This window comes from Argopecten irradians, chromosome 2 (assembly GCF_041381155.1).
Source record: "Argopecten irradians isolate NY chromosome 2, Ai_NY, whole genome shotgun sequence".
Classification (NCBI taxonomy): domain Eukaryota; kingdom Metazoa; phylum Mollusca; class Bivalvia; order Pectinida; family Pectinidae; genus Argopecten; species Argopecten irradians.
The window spans coordinates 59,469,305-59,484,479 of NC_091135.1; the positions used below are offsets into that span (position 1 = coordinate 59,469,305).

The following is a 15,175-nucleotide window of genomic DNA, read 5'->3' on the forward strand; positions in this document are numbered from 1 at the left end:
ATGATTCACACATTATAACCTGGAGAAATAGTCAGCCAGTTGTTATATGATTCACACATTATAACCTGGAGTAATAGTCAGTCAGTTGTTCAATGATTCACACATTATAACCTGGAGAAATAGTCAGTCAGTTGTTATATGATTCACACATTATAACCTGGAGAAATAGTCAGTCAGTTGTTATATGATTCACACATTATAACCTGGAGAAATAGTCAGCCAGTTGTTATACGATTCACACATTATAACCTGGAGTAATAGTCAGTTGTTTTATGATTCACACATTATAACCTGGAGAAATAGTCAGTCAGTTGTTCAATGATTCACACATTATAACCTGGAGAAAAGTCAGTCAGTTGTTATATGATTCACACATTATAACCTGGAGAAATAGTCAGTCAGTTGTTATGATTCACACATTATAACATGGAGAAATAGTCAGTCAGTTGCTATATGATTCACACATTATAACCTGGAGTAATAGTCAGTCAGTTGGTATATGATTCACACATTATAACCTGGAGAAATAGTCAGTCAGTTGGTATATGATTCACACATTATAACATGGAGAAATAGTCAGTCAGTTGGTATATGATTCACACATTATAACCTGGAGAAATAGTCAGTCAGTTGTTATATGATTCACACATTATAACCTGGAGTAATAGTCAGTCAGTTGTTATATGATTCACACATTATAACCTGGAGAAATAGTCAGTCAGTTGTTATGATGATTCACACATTATAACCTGGAGAAATAGTCAGTCAGTTTGTTATATGATTCACACATTATAACCTGGAGAAATAGTCAGTCAGTTGTTATATGATTCACACATTATAACCTGGAGAAATAGTCAGTCAGTTGTTATATGATTCACACATTATAACCTGGAGAAATAGTCAGTCAGTTGGTATATGATTCACACATTATAACATGGAGAAATAGTCAGTCAGTTGCTATATGATTCACACATTATAACCTGGAGTAATAGTCAGTCAGTTGGTATATGATTCACACATTATAACCTGGAGAAATAGTCAATCAGTTGGTATATGATTCACACATTATAACATGGAGAAATAGTCAGCCAGTTGGTATATGATTCACACATTATAACCTGGAGAAATAGTCAGCCAGTTGTTATATGATTCACACATTATAACCTGGAGTAATAGTCAGTCAGTTGTTCAATGATTCACACATTATAACCTGGAGAAATAGTCAGTCAGTTGTTATATGATTCACACATTATAACCTGGAGAAATAGTCAGTCAGTTGTTATATGATTCACACATTATAACCTGGAGAAATAGTCAGCCAGTTGTTATACGATTCACACATTATAACCTAGAGTTAATATGTACCAGAATAGTTGTTTTTATGATTCACACATTATAACCTGGAGAAATAGTCAGTCAGTTGTTATATGATTCACACATTATAACCTGAGAAATAGTCAGTCAGTTTGTTATATGATTCACACATTATAACCTGAAGAAATGTCAGTCAGTCAGTTGTTATATGATTCCACACATTATAACCTGGAGAAATAGTCAGCCAGTTGTTATATGATTCACACATTATAACCTGGAGTAATAGTCAGTCAGTTGTTCAATGATTCACACATTATAACCTGGAGAAATAGTCAGTCAGTTGTTCAATGATTCACACATTATAACCTGGAGAAATAGTCAGTCAGTTGTTCAATGATTCACACATTATAACCTGGAGAAATAGTCAGTCAGTTGTTCAATGATTCACACATTATAACCTGGAGAAATAGTCAGTCAGTTGTTATATGATTCACACATTATAACCTGGAGAAATAGTCAGTCAGTTGATTATATGATTCATCACATTATAACCTGGAGAAATAGTCAGTCAGTTGTATATGATTCACACATTATAACCTGGAGAAATAGTCAGCCAGTTGTTATATGATTCACACATTATAACCTGGAGTAATAGTCAGTCAGTTGTTATATGATTCACACATTATAACCTGGAGAAATAGTCAGTCAGTTGTTATATGATTCACACATTATAACCTGGAGAAATAGTCAGCCAGTTGTTATATGATTCACACATTATAACCTGGAGAAATAGTCAGTCAGTTGTTATATGATTCACACATTATAACCTGGAGAAATAGTCAGTCAGTTGTTATATGATTCACACATTATAACCTGGAGAAATAGTCAGTCAGTTGTTATATGATTCACACATTATAACCTGGAGAAATAGTCAGTCAGTTGTTATATGATTCACACATTATAACCTGGAGAAATAGTCAGTCAGTTGTTATGATTCACACATTATAACCTGGAGAAATAGTCAGTCAGTTGTTATGATTCACACATTATAACCTGGAGAAATAGTCAGTCAGTTGTTATATGATTCACACATTATAACCTGGAGAAATAGTCAGTCAGTTGCTATATGATTCACACATTATAACCTGGAGAAATAGTCAGTCAGTTGTTATGATTCACACATTATAACATGGAGAAATAGTCAGTCAGTTGCTATATGATTCACACATTATAACCTGGAGTAATAGTCAGTCAGTTGGTATATGATTCACACATTATAACCTGGAGAAATAGTCAATCAGTTGGTATATGATTCACACATTATAACATGGAGAAATAGTCAGCCAGTTGTTATATGATTCACACATTATAACCTGGAGTAATAGTCAGTCAGTTGTTCAATGATTCACACATTATAACCTGGAGAAATAGTCAGTCAGTTGTTATATGATTCACACATTATAACCTGGAGAAATAGTCAGTCAGTTGTTATATGATTCACACATTATAACCTGGAGAAATAGTCAGTCAGTTGTTATATGATTCACACATTATAACCTGGAGAAATAGTCAGTCAGTTGTTATATGATTCACACATTATAACCTGGAGAAATAGTCAGTCAGTTGTTATATGATTCACACATTATAACCTGGAGAAATAGTCAGTCAGTTGTTATATGATTCACACATTATAACCTGGAGAAATAGTCAGTCAGTTGTTATATGATTCACACATTATAACCTGGAGAAATGGTCAGTCAGTCAGTTGCTATATGATTCACACATTATAACCTGGAGTAATAGTCAGTCAGTTGTTATATGATTCACACATTATAACCTGGAGAAATAGTCAGTCAGTTGGTATATGATTCACACATTATAACCTGGAGAAATAGTCAGTCAGTTGTTATATGATTCACACATTATAACCTGGAGAAATAGTCAGTCAGTTGTTATATGATTCACACATTATAACCTGGAGAAATAGTCAGCCAGTTGTTATATGATTCACACATTATAACCTGGAGTAATAGTCAGTCAGTTGTTATATGATTCACACATTATAACCTGGAGAAATAGTCAGTCAGTTGTTAATGATTCACACATTATAACCTGGAGAAATAGTCAGTCAGTTGTTATATGATTCACACATTATAACCTGGAGAAATAGTCAGTCAGTTGTTATGATTCACACATTATAACCTGGAGAAATAGTCAGTCAGTTGTTATATGATTCACACATTATAACCTGGAGAAATAGTCAGTCAGTTGGTATATGATTCACACATTATAACCTGGAGTAATAGTCAGTCAGTTGGTATATGATTCACACATTATAACCTGGAGAAATAGTCAATCAGTTGGTATATGATTCACACATTATAACCTGGAGAAAAGTCAGTCAGTTGTATATGATTCACACATTATAACATGGAGAAATAGTCAGTCAGTTGTATATGATTCACACATTATAACCTGGAGAAATAGTCAGTCAGTTGGTATATGATTCACACATTATAACCTGGAGAAATAGTCAGTCAGTTGGTATATGATTCACACATTATAACCTGGAGAAATAGTCAGTCAGTTGGTATATGATTCACACATTATAACCTGGAGAAATAGTCATCAGTTTGTATATGATTCACACATTATAACTGGAGAAATAGTCAGCCAGTTGTTATATGATTCACACATTATAACCTGGAGAAATAGTCAGCCAGTTGTTATATGATTCACACATTATAACCTGGAGTAATAGTCAGTCAGTTGTTCAATGATTCACACATTATAACCTGGAGAAATAGTCAGTCAGTTGTTATATGATTCACACATTATAACCTGGAGAAATAGTCAGTCAGTTGTTATATGATTCACACATTATAACCTGGAGAAATAGTCAGCAGTTGTTATACGATTCACACATTATAACCTGGAGTAATAGTCAGTCAGTTGTTATGATTCACACATTATAACCTGGAGAAATAGTCAGTCAGTTGTTATGATTCACACATTATAACATGGAGAAATAGTCAGTCAGTTGTTATATGATTCACACATTATAACCTGGAGAAATAGTCAATCAGTTGGTATATGATTCACACATTATAACATGGAGAAATAGTCAGCCAGTTGGTATATGATTCACACATTATAACATGGAGAAATAGTCAGCCAGTTGGTATATGATTCACACATTATAACCTGGAGAAATAGTCAGCCAGTTGTTATATGATTCACACATTATAACCTGGAGTAATAGTCAGTCAGTTGTTCAATGATTCACACATTATAACCTGGAGAAATAGTCAGTCAGTTGTTCAATGATTCACACATTATAACCTGGAGAAATAGTCAGTCAGTTGTTATATGATTCACACATTATAACCTGGAGAAATAGTCAGTCAGTTGTTATATGATTCACACATTATAACCTGGAGAAATAGTCAGCCAGTTGTTATACGATTCACACATTATAACCTGGAGTAATAGTCAGTTGTTTTATGATTCACACATTATAACCTGGAGAAATAGTCAGTCAGTTGGTATATGATTCACACATTATAACCTGGAGAAATAGTCAGTCAGTTGTTATATGATTCACACATTATAACCTGAAGAAATGGTCAGTCAGTCAGTTGCTATATGATTCACACATTATAACCTGGAGAAATAGTCAGCCAGTTGTTATATGATTCACACATTATAACCTGGAGTAATAGTCAGTCAGTTGTTTTATGATTCACACATTATAACCTGGAGAAATAGTCAGTCAGTTGTTCAATGATTCACACATTATAACCTGGAAAAATAGTCAGTCAGTTGTTCAATGATTCACACATTATAACCTGGAAAAATAGTCAGTCAGTTGTTATATGATTCACACATTATAACCTGGAAAAATAGTCAGCCAGTTGTTATATGATTCACACATTATAACCTGAAGAAATGGTCAGTCAGTCAGTTGCTATATGATTCACACATTATAACCTGGAGAAATAGTCAGCCAGTTGTTATATGATTCACACATTATAACCTGGAGTAATAGTCAGTCAGTTGTTATATGATTCACACATTATAACCTGGAGAAATAGTCAGCCAGTTGTTATATGATTCACACATTATAACCTGGAGAAATAGTCAGCCAGTTGTTATATGATTCACACATTATAACCTGGAGGAATAGTCAGTCAGTTGTTATATGATTTACACATTATAACCTGGAGAAATAGTCAGCCAGTTGTTATATGATTCACACATTATAACCTGGAGTAATAGTCAGTTGTTTTATGATTCACACATTATAACCTGGAGAAATAGTCAGCCAGTTGTTATATGATTCACACATTATAACCTGGAGAAATAGTCAGCCAGTTGTTATATGATTCACACATTATAACCTGGAGTAATAGTCAGTTGTTATATGATTCACACATTATAACCTGGAGAAATAGTCAGCCAGTTGTTATATGATTCACACATTATAACCTGGAGAAATAGTCAGTCAGTTGTTATATGATTCACACATTTTGTTTACAGAACTATCACAGAGCTGATCTTCTTCATTGGTGAAGATGAGAAGGTAAGATATTGTGTATCATTGTCAATTAATAGTCAACGATATTGTTATCTCACTACAAGATCAATGATACATCACAGTAATTTTGGATTTTGGTTAACATTGAGCAATGTCATTATATACAGATTTTGGTTACCATTGTATCAATGTCATTGTATACAGGTTTTGGTTACCATTGTAACAATGTCATTATACACAGGTTTTGGAAAACGATCAATAAATCACCAGTCTTTGTATCAATTTTGGTCAAACATGGTAAAATGATGTAAATATGGATGCCTATTATTTAACCTCTTCATTTTACATAGTTTAATAACAGTTTCCATGAAAACGTAACAATGGGTTCCAATTGGTCAAAATTTAGGTATTGTCTGGTTAAATTGACAATTGCAATATGAGGGTTTAAGCCATTTTTATTGATGACAAATACAATGGTTTCATTGTATGACTCATAAATTATATTAAATTTATTTGGTGTAGATATGAGATTCATTAACTGTTTCACTTTGTCAATAGAAGAACTGTAGTTCTGAATCTTTTGGTGCAATAAAAGGTATATAAATCTATTTCTTTCAGCTGTGCATTATCAACAGAGTATAAGCAAAATGTTTTGTTGTTACTTTCAGAGTTGCATGATATTTTTCATGTTTCTTTTAAAAAAAATTTTGTAACATATTATTATGATTTTAAGCGTTTATTGTTTTATCTAAGATTACGATGAAAATCATTCTGCAACAGTTGAATAATAAGTTCATTTATGTTAGGAAGCAAAAAGCAAGTTTGACTTCAAATCACAAATTGAAGCAGTACTTCCTTACCAAATCATAATCATAACCATAACCTTAGCTCTCGTCTTCATAATCCTTCAGCTCTCAAGCTAGACTTGTGGGGTTACTCCATCAACCATGTGACTCGTACATGTACCACATGATACCCGATAACTTTTGTGCGGGACTATTGTTTCTATTGATGATGGAATGATGTCAAAAGATGATATCCCATGCTAAGGTGATTTTGGCGGGAAGATTACAAAGAATAATGTTCCATCTCCACTGGAGACACTAGTCATGCACAAACGTGATCAGGCATCACGTGGTCATTAGTCCCATTGATAACTGTCACACATATGCTATGGGAGCAAGCCCCAGAATATTCAATCAACTGGGACAAGTAAACCTCTTCAACTGCAATTTGGTGATGCATGGATCTAGAAATGGAAAATTAGCACGCTTTATCAAGCAGCTTACTTCTGTGATGAGGTTAAAAATTAACCTTTGACTTTGATGTCACCAAAAACATGTTAATATCAATTTTAAATCCAAATATTAAAGTGATAATGAAAAATGCTATTAATGCTTTGATGGAAGGGCTATTTCAGTGAAACATGTAACCTAGTCCTGGTTCAGGCTTTGCTTTGGGGTTCTATCTATAGCATTACGTAGAAGTGACAGGGAGGAAATTAGTAGAAAGTTATGGTTTCTTTTGGTGTCTTTGGGTCATATAGATATTTCAATTGTATATCTCACACATTGAAAACTTTAACAATAGTTGTTTTGCAAGTTGATATATTTGATTTAGTTTGAATTGAATTTTCTATTTTCGTTTGTGCTAAATATTTGACCTTTGCATGAGATTGTTTTATGTTAACTTGTCTCTGTTAGTAGGTGGCTATGACATCCTTACATAATCTAATGTTAATGATACCAGTTTGATTAAGTTAATTGATGTATTGTAAATGGGATATGATTATTGTTCATGATTAAAACACCTGCGTATACATAGGATCTGAAATGTTTATGAAACAAGTCTTAGAAGTTTTTATTTTTGCGAGCCTTGGTGAGCAAAAATTAAAACTTCGAGACGAGTTTCATAAAAAATGAAATTAACATGAAATTAAGATAACTTTCTATCACATAACTACAACAACCAACAATTTGAAGAATGCTACATCAAAATATATTGCGGTGGTGGCCATTTTGTTCTGTCGTCCTCAAAATCCTGATGTCATTTTTGTGTCGCCTGCAATGCAAGGACGACAATTAGGTATCACTATGCTTTTTGTCCGATTTCAACTAAATTTAGTATATTGCTTTATATCAATGTGATCTCAGATAAGTTAGATATTGGTCAAAATCTGTCAATATTTGCAAGAGTTACGGGACTTTCAAATTGCCAAAGCCGATAAATCCATGGTTTCTGCTTTATAACTTAATTATTTATTGTCCGATTTCAACCAAATTTGGAAAATCATTTTATATCAATGAGATCTTAGATGGGTACGATACTGGTCAAAATCCGCCAATATTTCCAAGAGTTATTGCAATTTGAAATCTTCAAAACAGATAAATCTATGGTTTCCGCTGGATAACTTTAGTATTTATTGTCCAATTTCAGCCAAATTTGGTATATTGCTTTATATTAATTAGTTCTCAGAGTGGTTTGATACTGGTCAAAATCCATCAACATTTGCAAAAGTTACGGGACTTGATAACTTCACCTAATTATTATCAATATTTTCAACTGTAATAAAAATTTTGTGATGCTGTGCAGGCGACACATCCACTTCTGTGGAATTCTTGTATTGTGTCTGTCTTGATGTCACAATGAATTTCCAGCCAATGAAAATCACTCCAGGTCATATTACACTAGTGACATGCAAAAATATTACATGAGAGAAATCACTGGATGTCAGGCGGATTACATTGGAGACTGGATATCGGGCGGATTATGTGATAAAATGTTATATCACATTCTCAATACAAATTATTGTTTTAAATGAATTATGAACAATTGTGAGATATTTTATGGTTTTATTTTTACAGAAATATGTTCAGGGTATGATTCCAAGAATTTTAGAGTTTGCTAAACTTCTGGTACCACAAGATGAGGTAAGTAAGATAGTAAGTGACTGCAAAGCTTGATATTTCTGTATAATTATATTCCTTAACAATCCAATCGTTGATGTGTGTCTTGTATAGTAATCTTGATGTTATAAGGATAATTTTTATACTGGTTTTGAATTGACAGGAGAAAGCTTGTGAAGTACTTGAGGTGTTTGATGAGATGCTGGAATGTGAGGTGAACATCATTGTGCCGTACATGAAAACCGTAGTCGACTTCTCGCTGGAGGTATTTTACATCAGAAATAAGTTTGATTTTTATGTTCCCCCAACGGAGTGGGGAACTTACTGTGTTTGCTCCGTTTCTTATTCTTCTTCTGGTTCTTCTTTTTCCGACGACCGTTGTCTGACCATTTTCTTAAAAACTAAAAGTCAGATCGCCATGAAATTTTGGAGGTCATTTCTGGTGACCTGCAGATGTGTCCACTGGTTTCATTTTTTCCAACCAGCATCCAAGATGGCCGCCACAGCCTTTCATTGTTCAAAATTGAACTTCTTAATAGATATTTAACTACTGGACCGCTTTGGAATCGGTTTCAATATATAGTTTAAATCATATTTTAAATTTTTAAAGTGAAACATACCATAATTATGCAAAAAACAAATCTAATTGTTTGTCACTCATGTCAAATCAGGCTCTGTGGAGATTGGGGGAACTTTAAGTGATGGCACCCGTCACAATTAGATCTTGTCTTTCATACTTTCAGTCTCATGAACTTGAGAATTTAACTAAAGTAAACTCAAGCTCATCTATAATGACAGCCAAAGCATCAAAGAAAAATGGTCAATATAGACCAGTGATCTTAATACACAGGCCAAATTTTGTTGAAATTGATTATTTGGAATTCCAATAAAGTGTTCTGATTGAGCAGGTTGTCTTTATACAGAGGTGGTTCCTAAGACAGGTTTTTCTGTATAACACATCCATTGATATAATAATAATAAAGTTGATAGTTATAGATTTAGCTCTGTTATTGCAAGATTACAAGCCGCCACCTCTATGTTTTGAGTTAGAATCTCATGTGGAACAGTTGCCAGGTACTGACCACATACAGGTCAAAGGTTTTTCTCGGGTTTACCAGGTTCTTTGACCTCTTAAACCTGGATATCTTTAAATGACTTTGGCTGTTAAAAGGACATAAAACCAAACAAACGAAAGCTTAGAGGTGCTTCTAAGTTTGGTAAGAAATGAAGTAATATTTCACAAAATGCTTCCATTTCAGATTGCTGGGACATCTTCGTTAGGGGACAATGTTCGAGTGAAGGCCATGTCCTTTATAGCATCATTTGTCAAGCTTAAGAAGAAGGTAACATTAACTATTTATTTTATTCATCTCATTTTCATGTAGGAATAATTGACTAAACACTAAAAGCCAGCTGCCGTTTGATGCAGGTAAAATAAGCCCGACTGATCATGAAATGATTAACTTTGAAAAAGTATTAAATAGCTTCAGTATTCAACATTTGTTCATCTGATGTGGTTTTCCCTGCAATTGTTCCAGTAGGCTTTTCTGAAACAGTTAGTATTTAGTAGACCACTTACTAAATGTGGTTTTTCCTATGATTGTTCCAATAGGCTTTTCTGAAACAGAAGTTTGTAGATCCCTTACTAAATGTGGTTTTTCCTATGATTGTTCCAGTAGGCTTTTCTGAAACAGAAGTTAGTAGATCCCTTACTAAATGTGGTTTTTCCTATGATTGTTCCAATAGGCTTTACTGAAACAGAAGTTAGTAGATCCCTTACTAAATGTGGTTTTTCCTATGATTGTTCCAATAGGCTTTTCTGAAACAGAAGTTAGTAGATCCTGTCCTAAATGTGGTTTTCCCGGTGATGTGTGCTGGATCTGAAGAGGAGGAAGAAGATGAGGATGAATTTGTAGATGATGCAGAGGCACAGAAACCATCAGTCTTTGGACCCCAGGTGAGGTTCTCATAGTTCTCAGTATCGCTGACGAGTAGAGACCTGATAGTGATAATCTGTAATATAAATGATGCACACTCAGACTTTCTTTAGGATTGACTAATGGCATTACAGTGTTGATAAATTGATGTATTGCCTCCAGAACTAGCAAATATTTTAATTATGAAAGTTGTTGAGGTCCCCATTTTAATTTTGATACTTAAAATGGGTTTGAGAAAACAAGTTAAAATGTACGTCATGTACGAGTTTAAAGATGCTACACTACTGAGGAATTTTTTTTTCTTTAAAAACAGGAGCAGCTGAATTAGTATTTTCCTAGAGTTATAAAAAAGTAACTTACTTTTACACCATTACCACCATTGAAAAGTTTTAGCTTCCTATTTTACTTTAATATAAAAATATATTAAAAAAATGCATCACAAAAAATACTCCATGACACTTGTCCTAAATGGAATGAAGTACTGATATTTATCATTTGAACAATAATTCATGTTTAAGTAAGTTTTGTAACTGAAAAAAAAGATACTAAATCGTCTGCTGCTGGTTAGGATAGTGAAAAATTACCATTTGTCAGCGGTGGAGCATCTTTAAAACCAGGTAAGTTTACACAAGTCGTATTTTGATTGAGCCCTGAACACCTTTAATGATCTTGGTTTGACAGGTGATTGATACAATGGCTCTCCATCTTCCTCCTGACAAGTTAATCCCAAATCTGGTGAGTTACCTGACAATCTCAAAAATCACAAAACATTGCCATTTTCTTTGTTGACTTCCTTTGAATAACCATTTTCACTCATAGGAAATTAAAAAAAAACATTACTAAATCAAGGCTCCCTATTTAACAAATGATGCTTTGTTATGCTGAAAGTATGTGTTAATTTGTTTACGTACCTGGGTTTTAAATTTTGATGAAGTATATCTTGTTCAATAGTATAATGTAGTAAGCAATAGATTGATGATTAATGATATGTACTGTAACAGCTTTGTTTGTCTCTCCAGATGAAGATAGTGGAGCCTGCAGTGTTAAGTGAGACGGCCTTACACAGGAGGGCTTCTTACCTGGCTTTGGCTGTAGTAGCTGAGGGGTGTGCTGACTACATCACTAATAAGTATGTGTGTTACAAAGCATTACATTTTTACAGCTTGTTAGTACTAATAAGTTTGTCTGTTACAAAGAATTACAAGTTTACAGCTTGTTAGTACTAATAAGTATGTCTGCTACAAAGAATTACATGTTTACAGCTTGTTAGTACTAATAAGTATGTGTGCTACAAAGAATTACATGTTTACAGCTTGTTAGTACTAATAAGTATGTCTGCTACAAAGAATTACATGTTTACAGCTTGTTAGTACTAATAATAAGTATGTGTGCTACAAAGAATTACATGTTTACAGCTTGTTAGTACTAATAAGTATGTCTGCTACAAAGAATTACATGTTTACAGCTTGTTAGTACTAATAAGTACGTGTGCTACAAAGAATTACAAGTTTACAGCTTGTTAGTATACGTACTAATAAGTATGTCTGTTACAAAGAATTACATGTTTACAGCTTGTTAGTACTAATAAGTATGTGTGCTACAAAGCATTACATGTTTACAGCTTGTTAGTACTAATAATTATGTGTGCTACAAAGAATTACATATTTACAGCTTGTTAGTACTAATAAGTATGTGTGCTACAAAGAATTACATGTTTACAGCTTGTTAGTACTAATAATTTTGTCTGCTACAAAGAATTACAAGTTTACAGCTTGTTAGTACTAATAAGTATGTCTGCTACAAAGAATTACATGTTTACAGCTTGTTAGTACTAATAAGTTTGTCTGCTACAAAGAATTACAAGTTTACAGCTTGTTAGTACTAATAAGTTTGTCTGCTACAAAGAGTTACAAGTTTACAGCTTGTTAGTACTAATAATTTTGTCTGCTACAAAGAATTACATGTTTACAGCTTGTTAAGTACTAATAAGTATGTGTGCTACAAAGAATTACATGTTTACAGCTTGTTAGTACTAATAGGTATGTCTGCTACAAAGAATTACAAGTTTACAGCTTATAGTACTAATAGGTATGTCTGCTACAAAGAATTAAAAGTTTAAAGCTTGTTAGTACTAATAATTTTGTCTGCTACAAAGAATTACATGTTTACAGCTTGTTAGTACTAATAAGTATGTCTGCTACAAAGAATTACATGTTTACAGCTTGTTAGTACTAATAAGTATGTGTGCTACAAAGAATTACATGTTTACAGCTTGTTAGTACTAATAAGTATGTGTGCTACAAAGAATTAAAAGTTTAAAGCTTGTTAGTACTAATAATTTTGTCTGCTACAAAGAATTACATGTTTACAGCTTGTTAGTACAAATAAGTATGTGTGCTACAAAGAATTAAAAGTTTAAAGCTTGTTAGTACTAATAATTTTGTCTGCTACAAAGAATTACATGTTTACAGCTTGTTAGTACTAATTAGTATTTGGCTACAAAGAATTACAAGTTTACAGCTTGTTAGTACTAATAAGTTTGTCTGCTACAAAGAATTACAAGTTTACAGCTCGTTAGTACTAATAATTTTGTCTGCTACAAAGAATTACATGTTTACAGCTTGTTAGTACTAATTAGTATTTGGCTACAAAGAATTACAAGTTTACAGCTTGTTAGTACTAATAAGTTTGTCTGCTACAAAGAATTACATGTTTACAGCTTGTTAGTACTAATAAGTATGTGTGCTACAAAGAATTACATGTTTACAGCTTGTTAGTACTAATAAGTATGTTTGCTACAAAGAATTACATGTTTACAGCTTGTTAGTACTAATAAGTTTGTCTGCTACAAAGAGTTACAAGTTTACAGCTTGTTAGTACTAATAATTTTGTCTGCTACAAAGAATTACATGTTTACAGCTTGTTAGTACTAATAATTTTGTCTGCTACAAAGAATTACATGTTTACAGCTTGTTAGTACTAATAAGTATGTCTGCTACAAAGAGTTACAAGTTTACAGCTTGTTAGTACTAATAAGTTTGTCTGCTACAAAGAATTACAAGTTTACAGCTTGTTAGTACTAATAATTTTGTCTGCTACAAAGAATTACATGTTTACAGCTTGTTAGTACTAATAAGTATGTGTGCTACAAAGAATTACATTTTACAGCTTGTTAGTACTAATAAGTATGTCTGCTACAAAGAGTTACAAGTTTACAGCTTGTTAGTACTAATAATTTTGTCTGTTACAAAGAATTACATGTTTACAGCTTGTTAGTACTAATTAGTATTTGGCTACAAAGAATTACAAGTTTACAGCTTGTTAGTACTAATAAGTTTGTCTGCTACAAAGAATTACATGTTTACAGCTTGTTAGTACTAATAAGTATGTGTGCTACAAAGAATTACATGTTTACAGCTTGTTAGTACTAATAAGTATGTGTGCTACAAAGAATTACATGTTTACAGCTTGTTAGTACTAATAAGTTTGTCTGCTACAAAGAATTACAAGTTTACAGCTTGTTAGTACTAATAAGTTTGTCTGCTACAAAGAGTTACAAGTTTACAGCTTGTTAGTACTAATAATTTTGTCTGCTACAAAGAATTACATGTTTACAGCTTGTTAGTACTAATAAGTATGTGTGCTACAAAGAATTACATGTTTACAGCTTGTTAGTACTAATAGGTATGTCTGCTACAAAGAATTACAAGTTTACAGCTTGTTAGTACTAATAAGTTTGTCTGCTACAAAGAGTTACAAGTTTACAGCTTGTTAGTACTAATAATTTTGTGTGCTACAAAGAATTAAAAGTTTAAAGCTTGTTAGTACTAATAGGTATGTCTGCTACAAAGAATTACATGTTTACAGCTTGTTAGTATACGTACAAATAAGTATGTGTGCTACAAAGAATTACATGTTTACAGCTTGTTAGTACTAATAAGTATGTCTGCTACAAAGAATTACAAGTTTACAGCTTGTTAGTACTGACGTATATTGGTTAGACTGAAGCATCACCACATCAAAAAGGATAGAGGTATAGTTATACCCCCCCCCCTGCAACCAATTTAAGGAGGGGTTTACTGAAATCAGGTTGTCCTTCTGTCTGTCTGTCTGCCTGTAGACATATCTTTGTCCAGCGAACTCCTCCTAAACTACTTGAGGTACACAGAACCCTGACATAAAGGGTTCTGCAATGTCCCCTGTTAAAGAAGTTATTACTAAATTTGTGCAGTGGGGGATATTAGTCATCCACTCTGGCGATAGTTCTAGTTTTATTTGTGTCTGTCTTGTCACAACCTGATTTGATATGGAGGCTGGATATTCGCTGTAAACAAACTTTCTTTTGCAGATAACAAATTTTGCAGATGTCCATTACAAAACAAGTTCTTGAAAATGAACTTTTGCGAATTTGAAAATTGAGTGCAAATATATATCAATATAAAGAAGGTTGAAGTAACGAATAAGAGTACATTGAGAAACTA

The 15,175-nt window shown here is 33.0% G+C and overlaps 1 protein-coding gene across 2 annotated transcripts in view; it reads left to right on the top strand.

Moving 5' to 3' along the window:
* Positions 1–15,175, top strand: part of LOC138316090 (importin-4-like) — a 69,780-nt gene that overhangs the window by 23,097 nt on the left and 31,508 nt on the right. The window contains exons 7-14 of one of the 2 annotated variants that reach the window (XM_069257584.1): positions 5,854–5,896; positions 6,470–6,487; positions 8,716–8,781; positions 8,921–9,022; positions 10,017–10,100; positions 10,571–10,714; positions 11,376–11,429; positions 11,714–11,823. In XM_069257584.1, coding sequence (XP_069113685.1) covers positions 5,854–5,896; positions 6,470–6,487; positions 8,716–8,781; positions 8,921–9,022; positions 10,017–10,100; positions 10,571–10,714; positions 11,376–11,429; positions 11,714–11,823 — 621 coding nt within the window. The remainder of the gene's footprint in view (positions 1–5,853; positions 5,897–6,469; positions 6,488–8,715; positions 8,782–8,920; positions 9,023–10,016; positions 10,101–10,570; positions 10,715–11,375; positions 11,430–11,713; positions 11,824–15,175) is intronic. The other variant, XM_069257585.1, reaches the window with a different exon arrangement.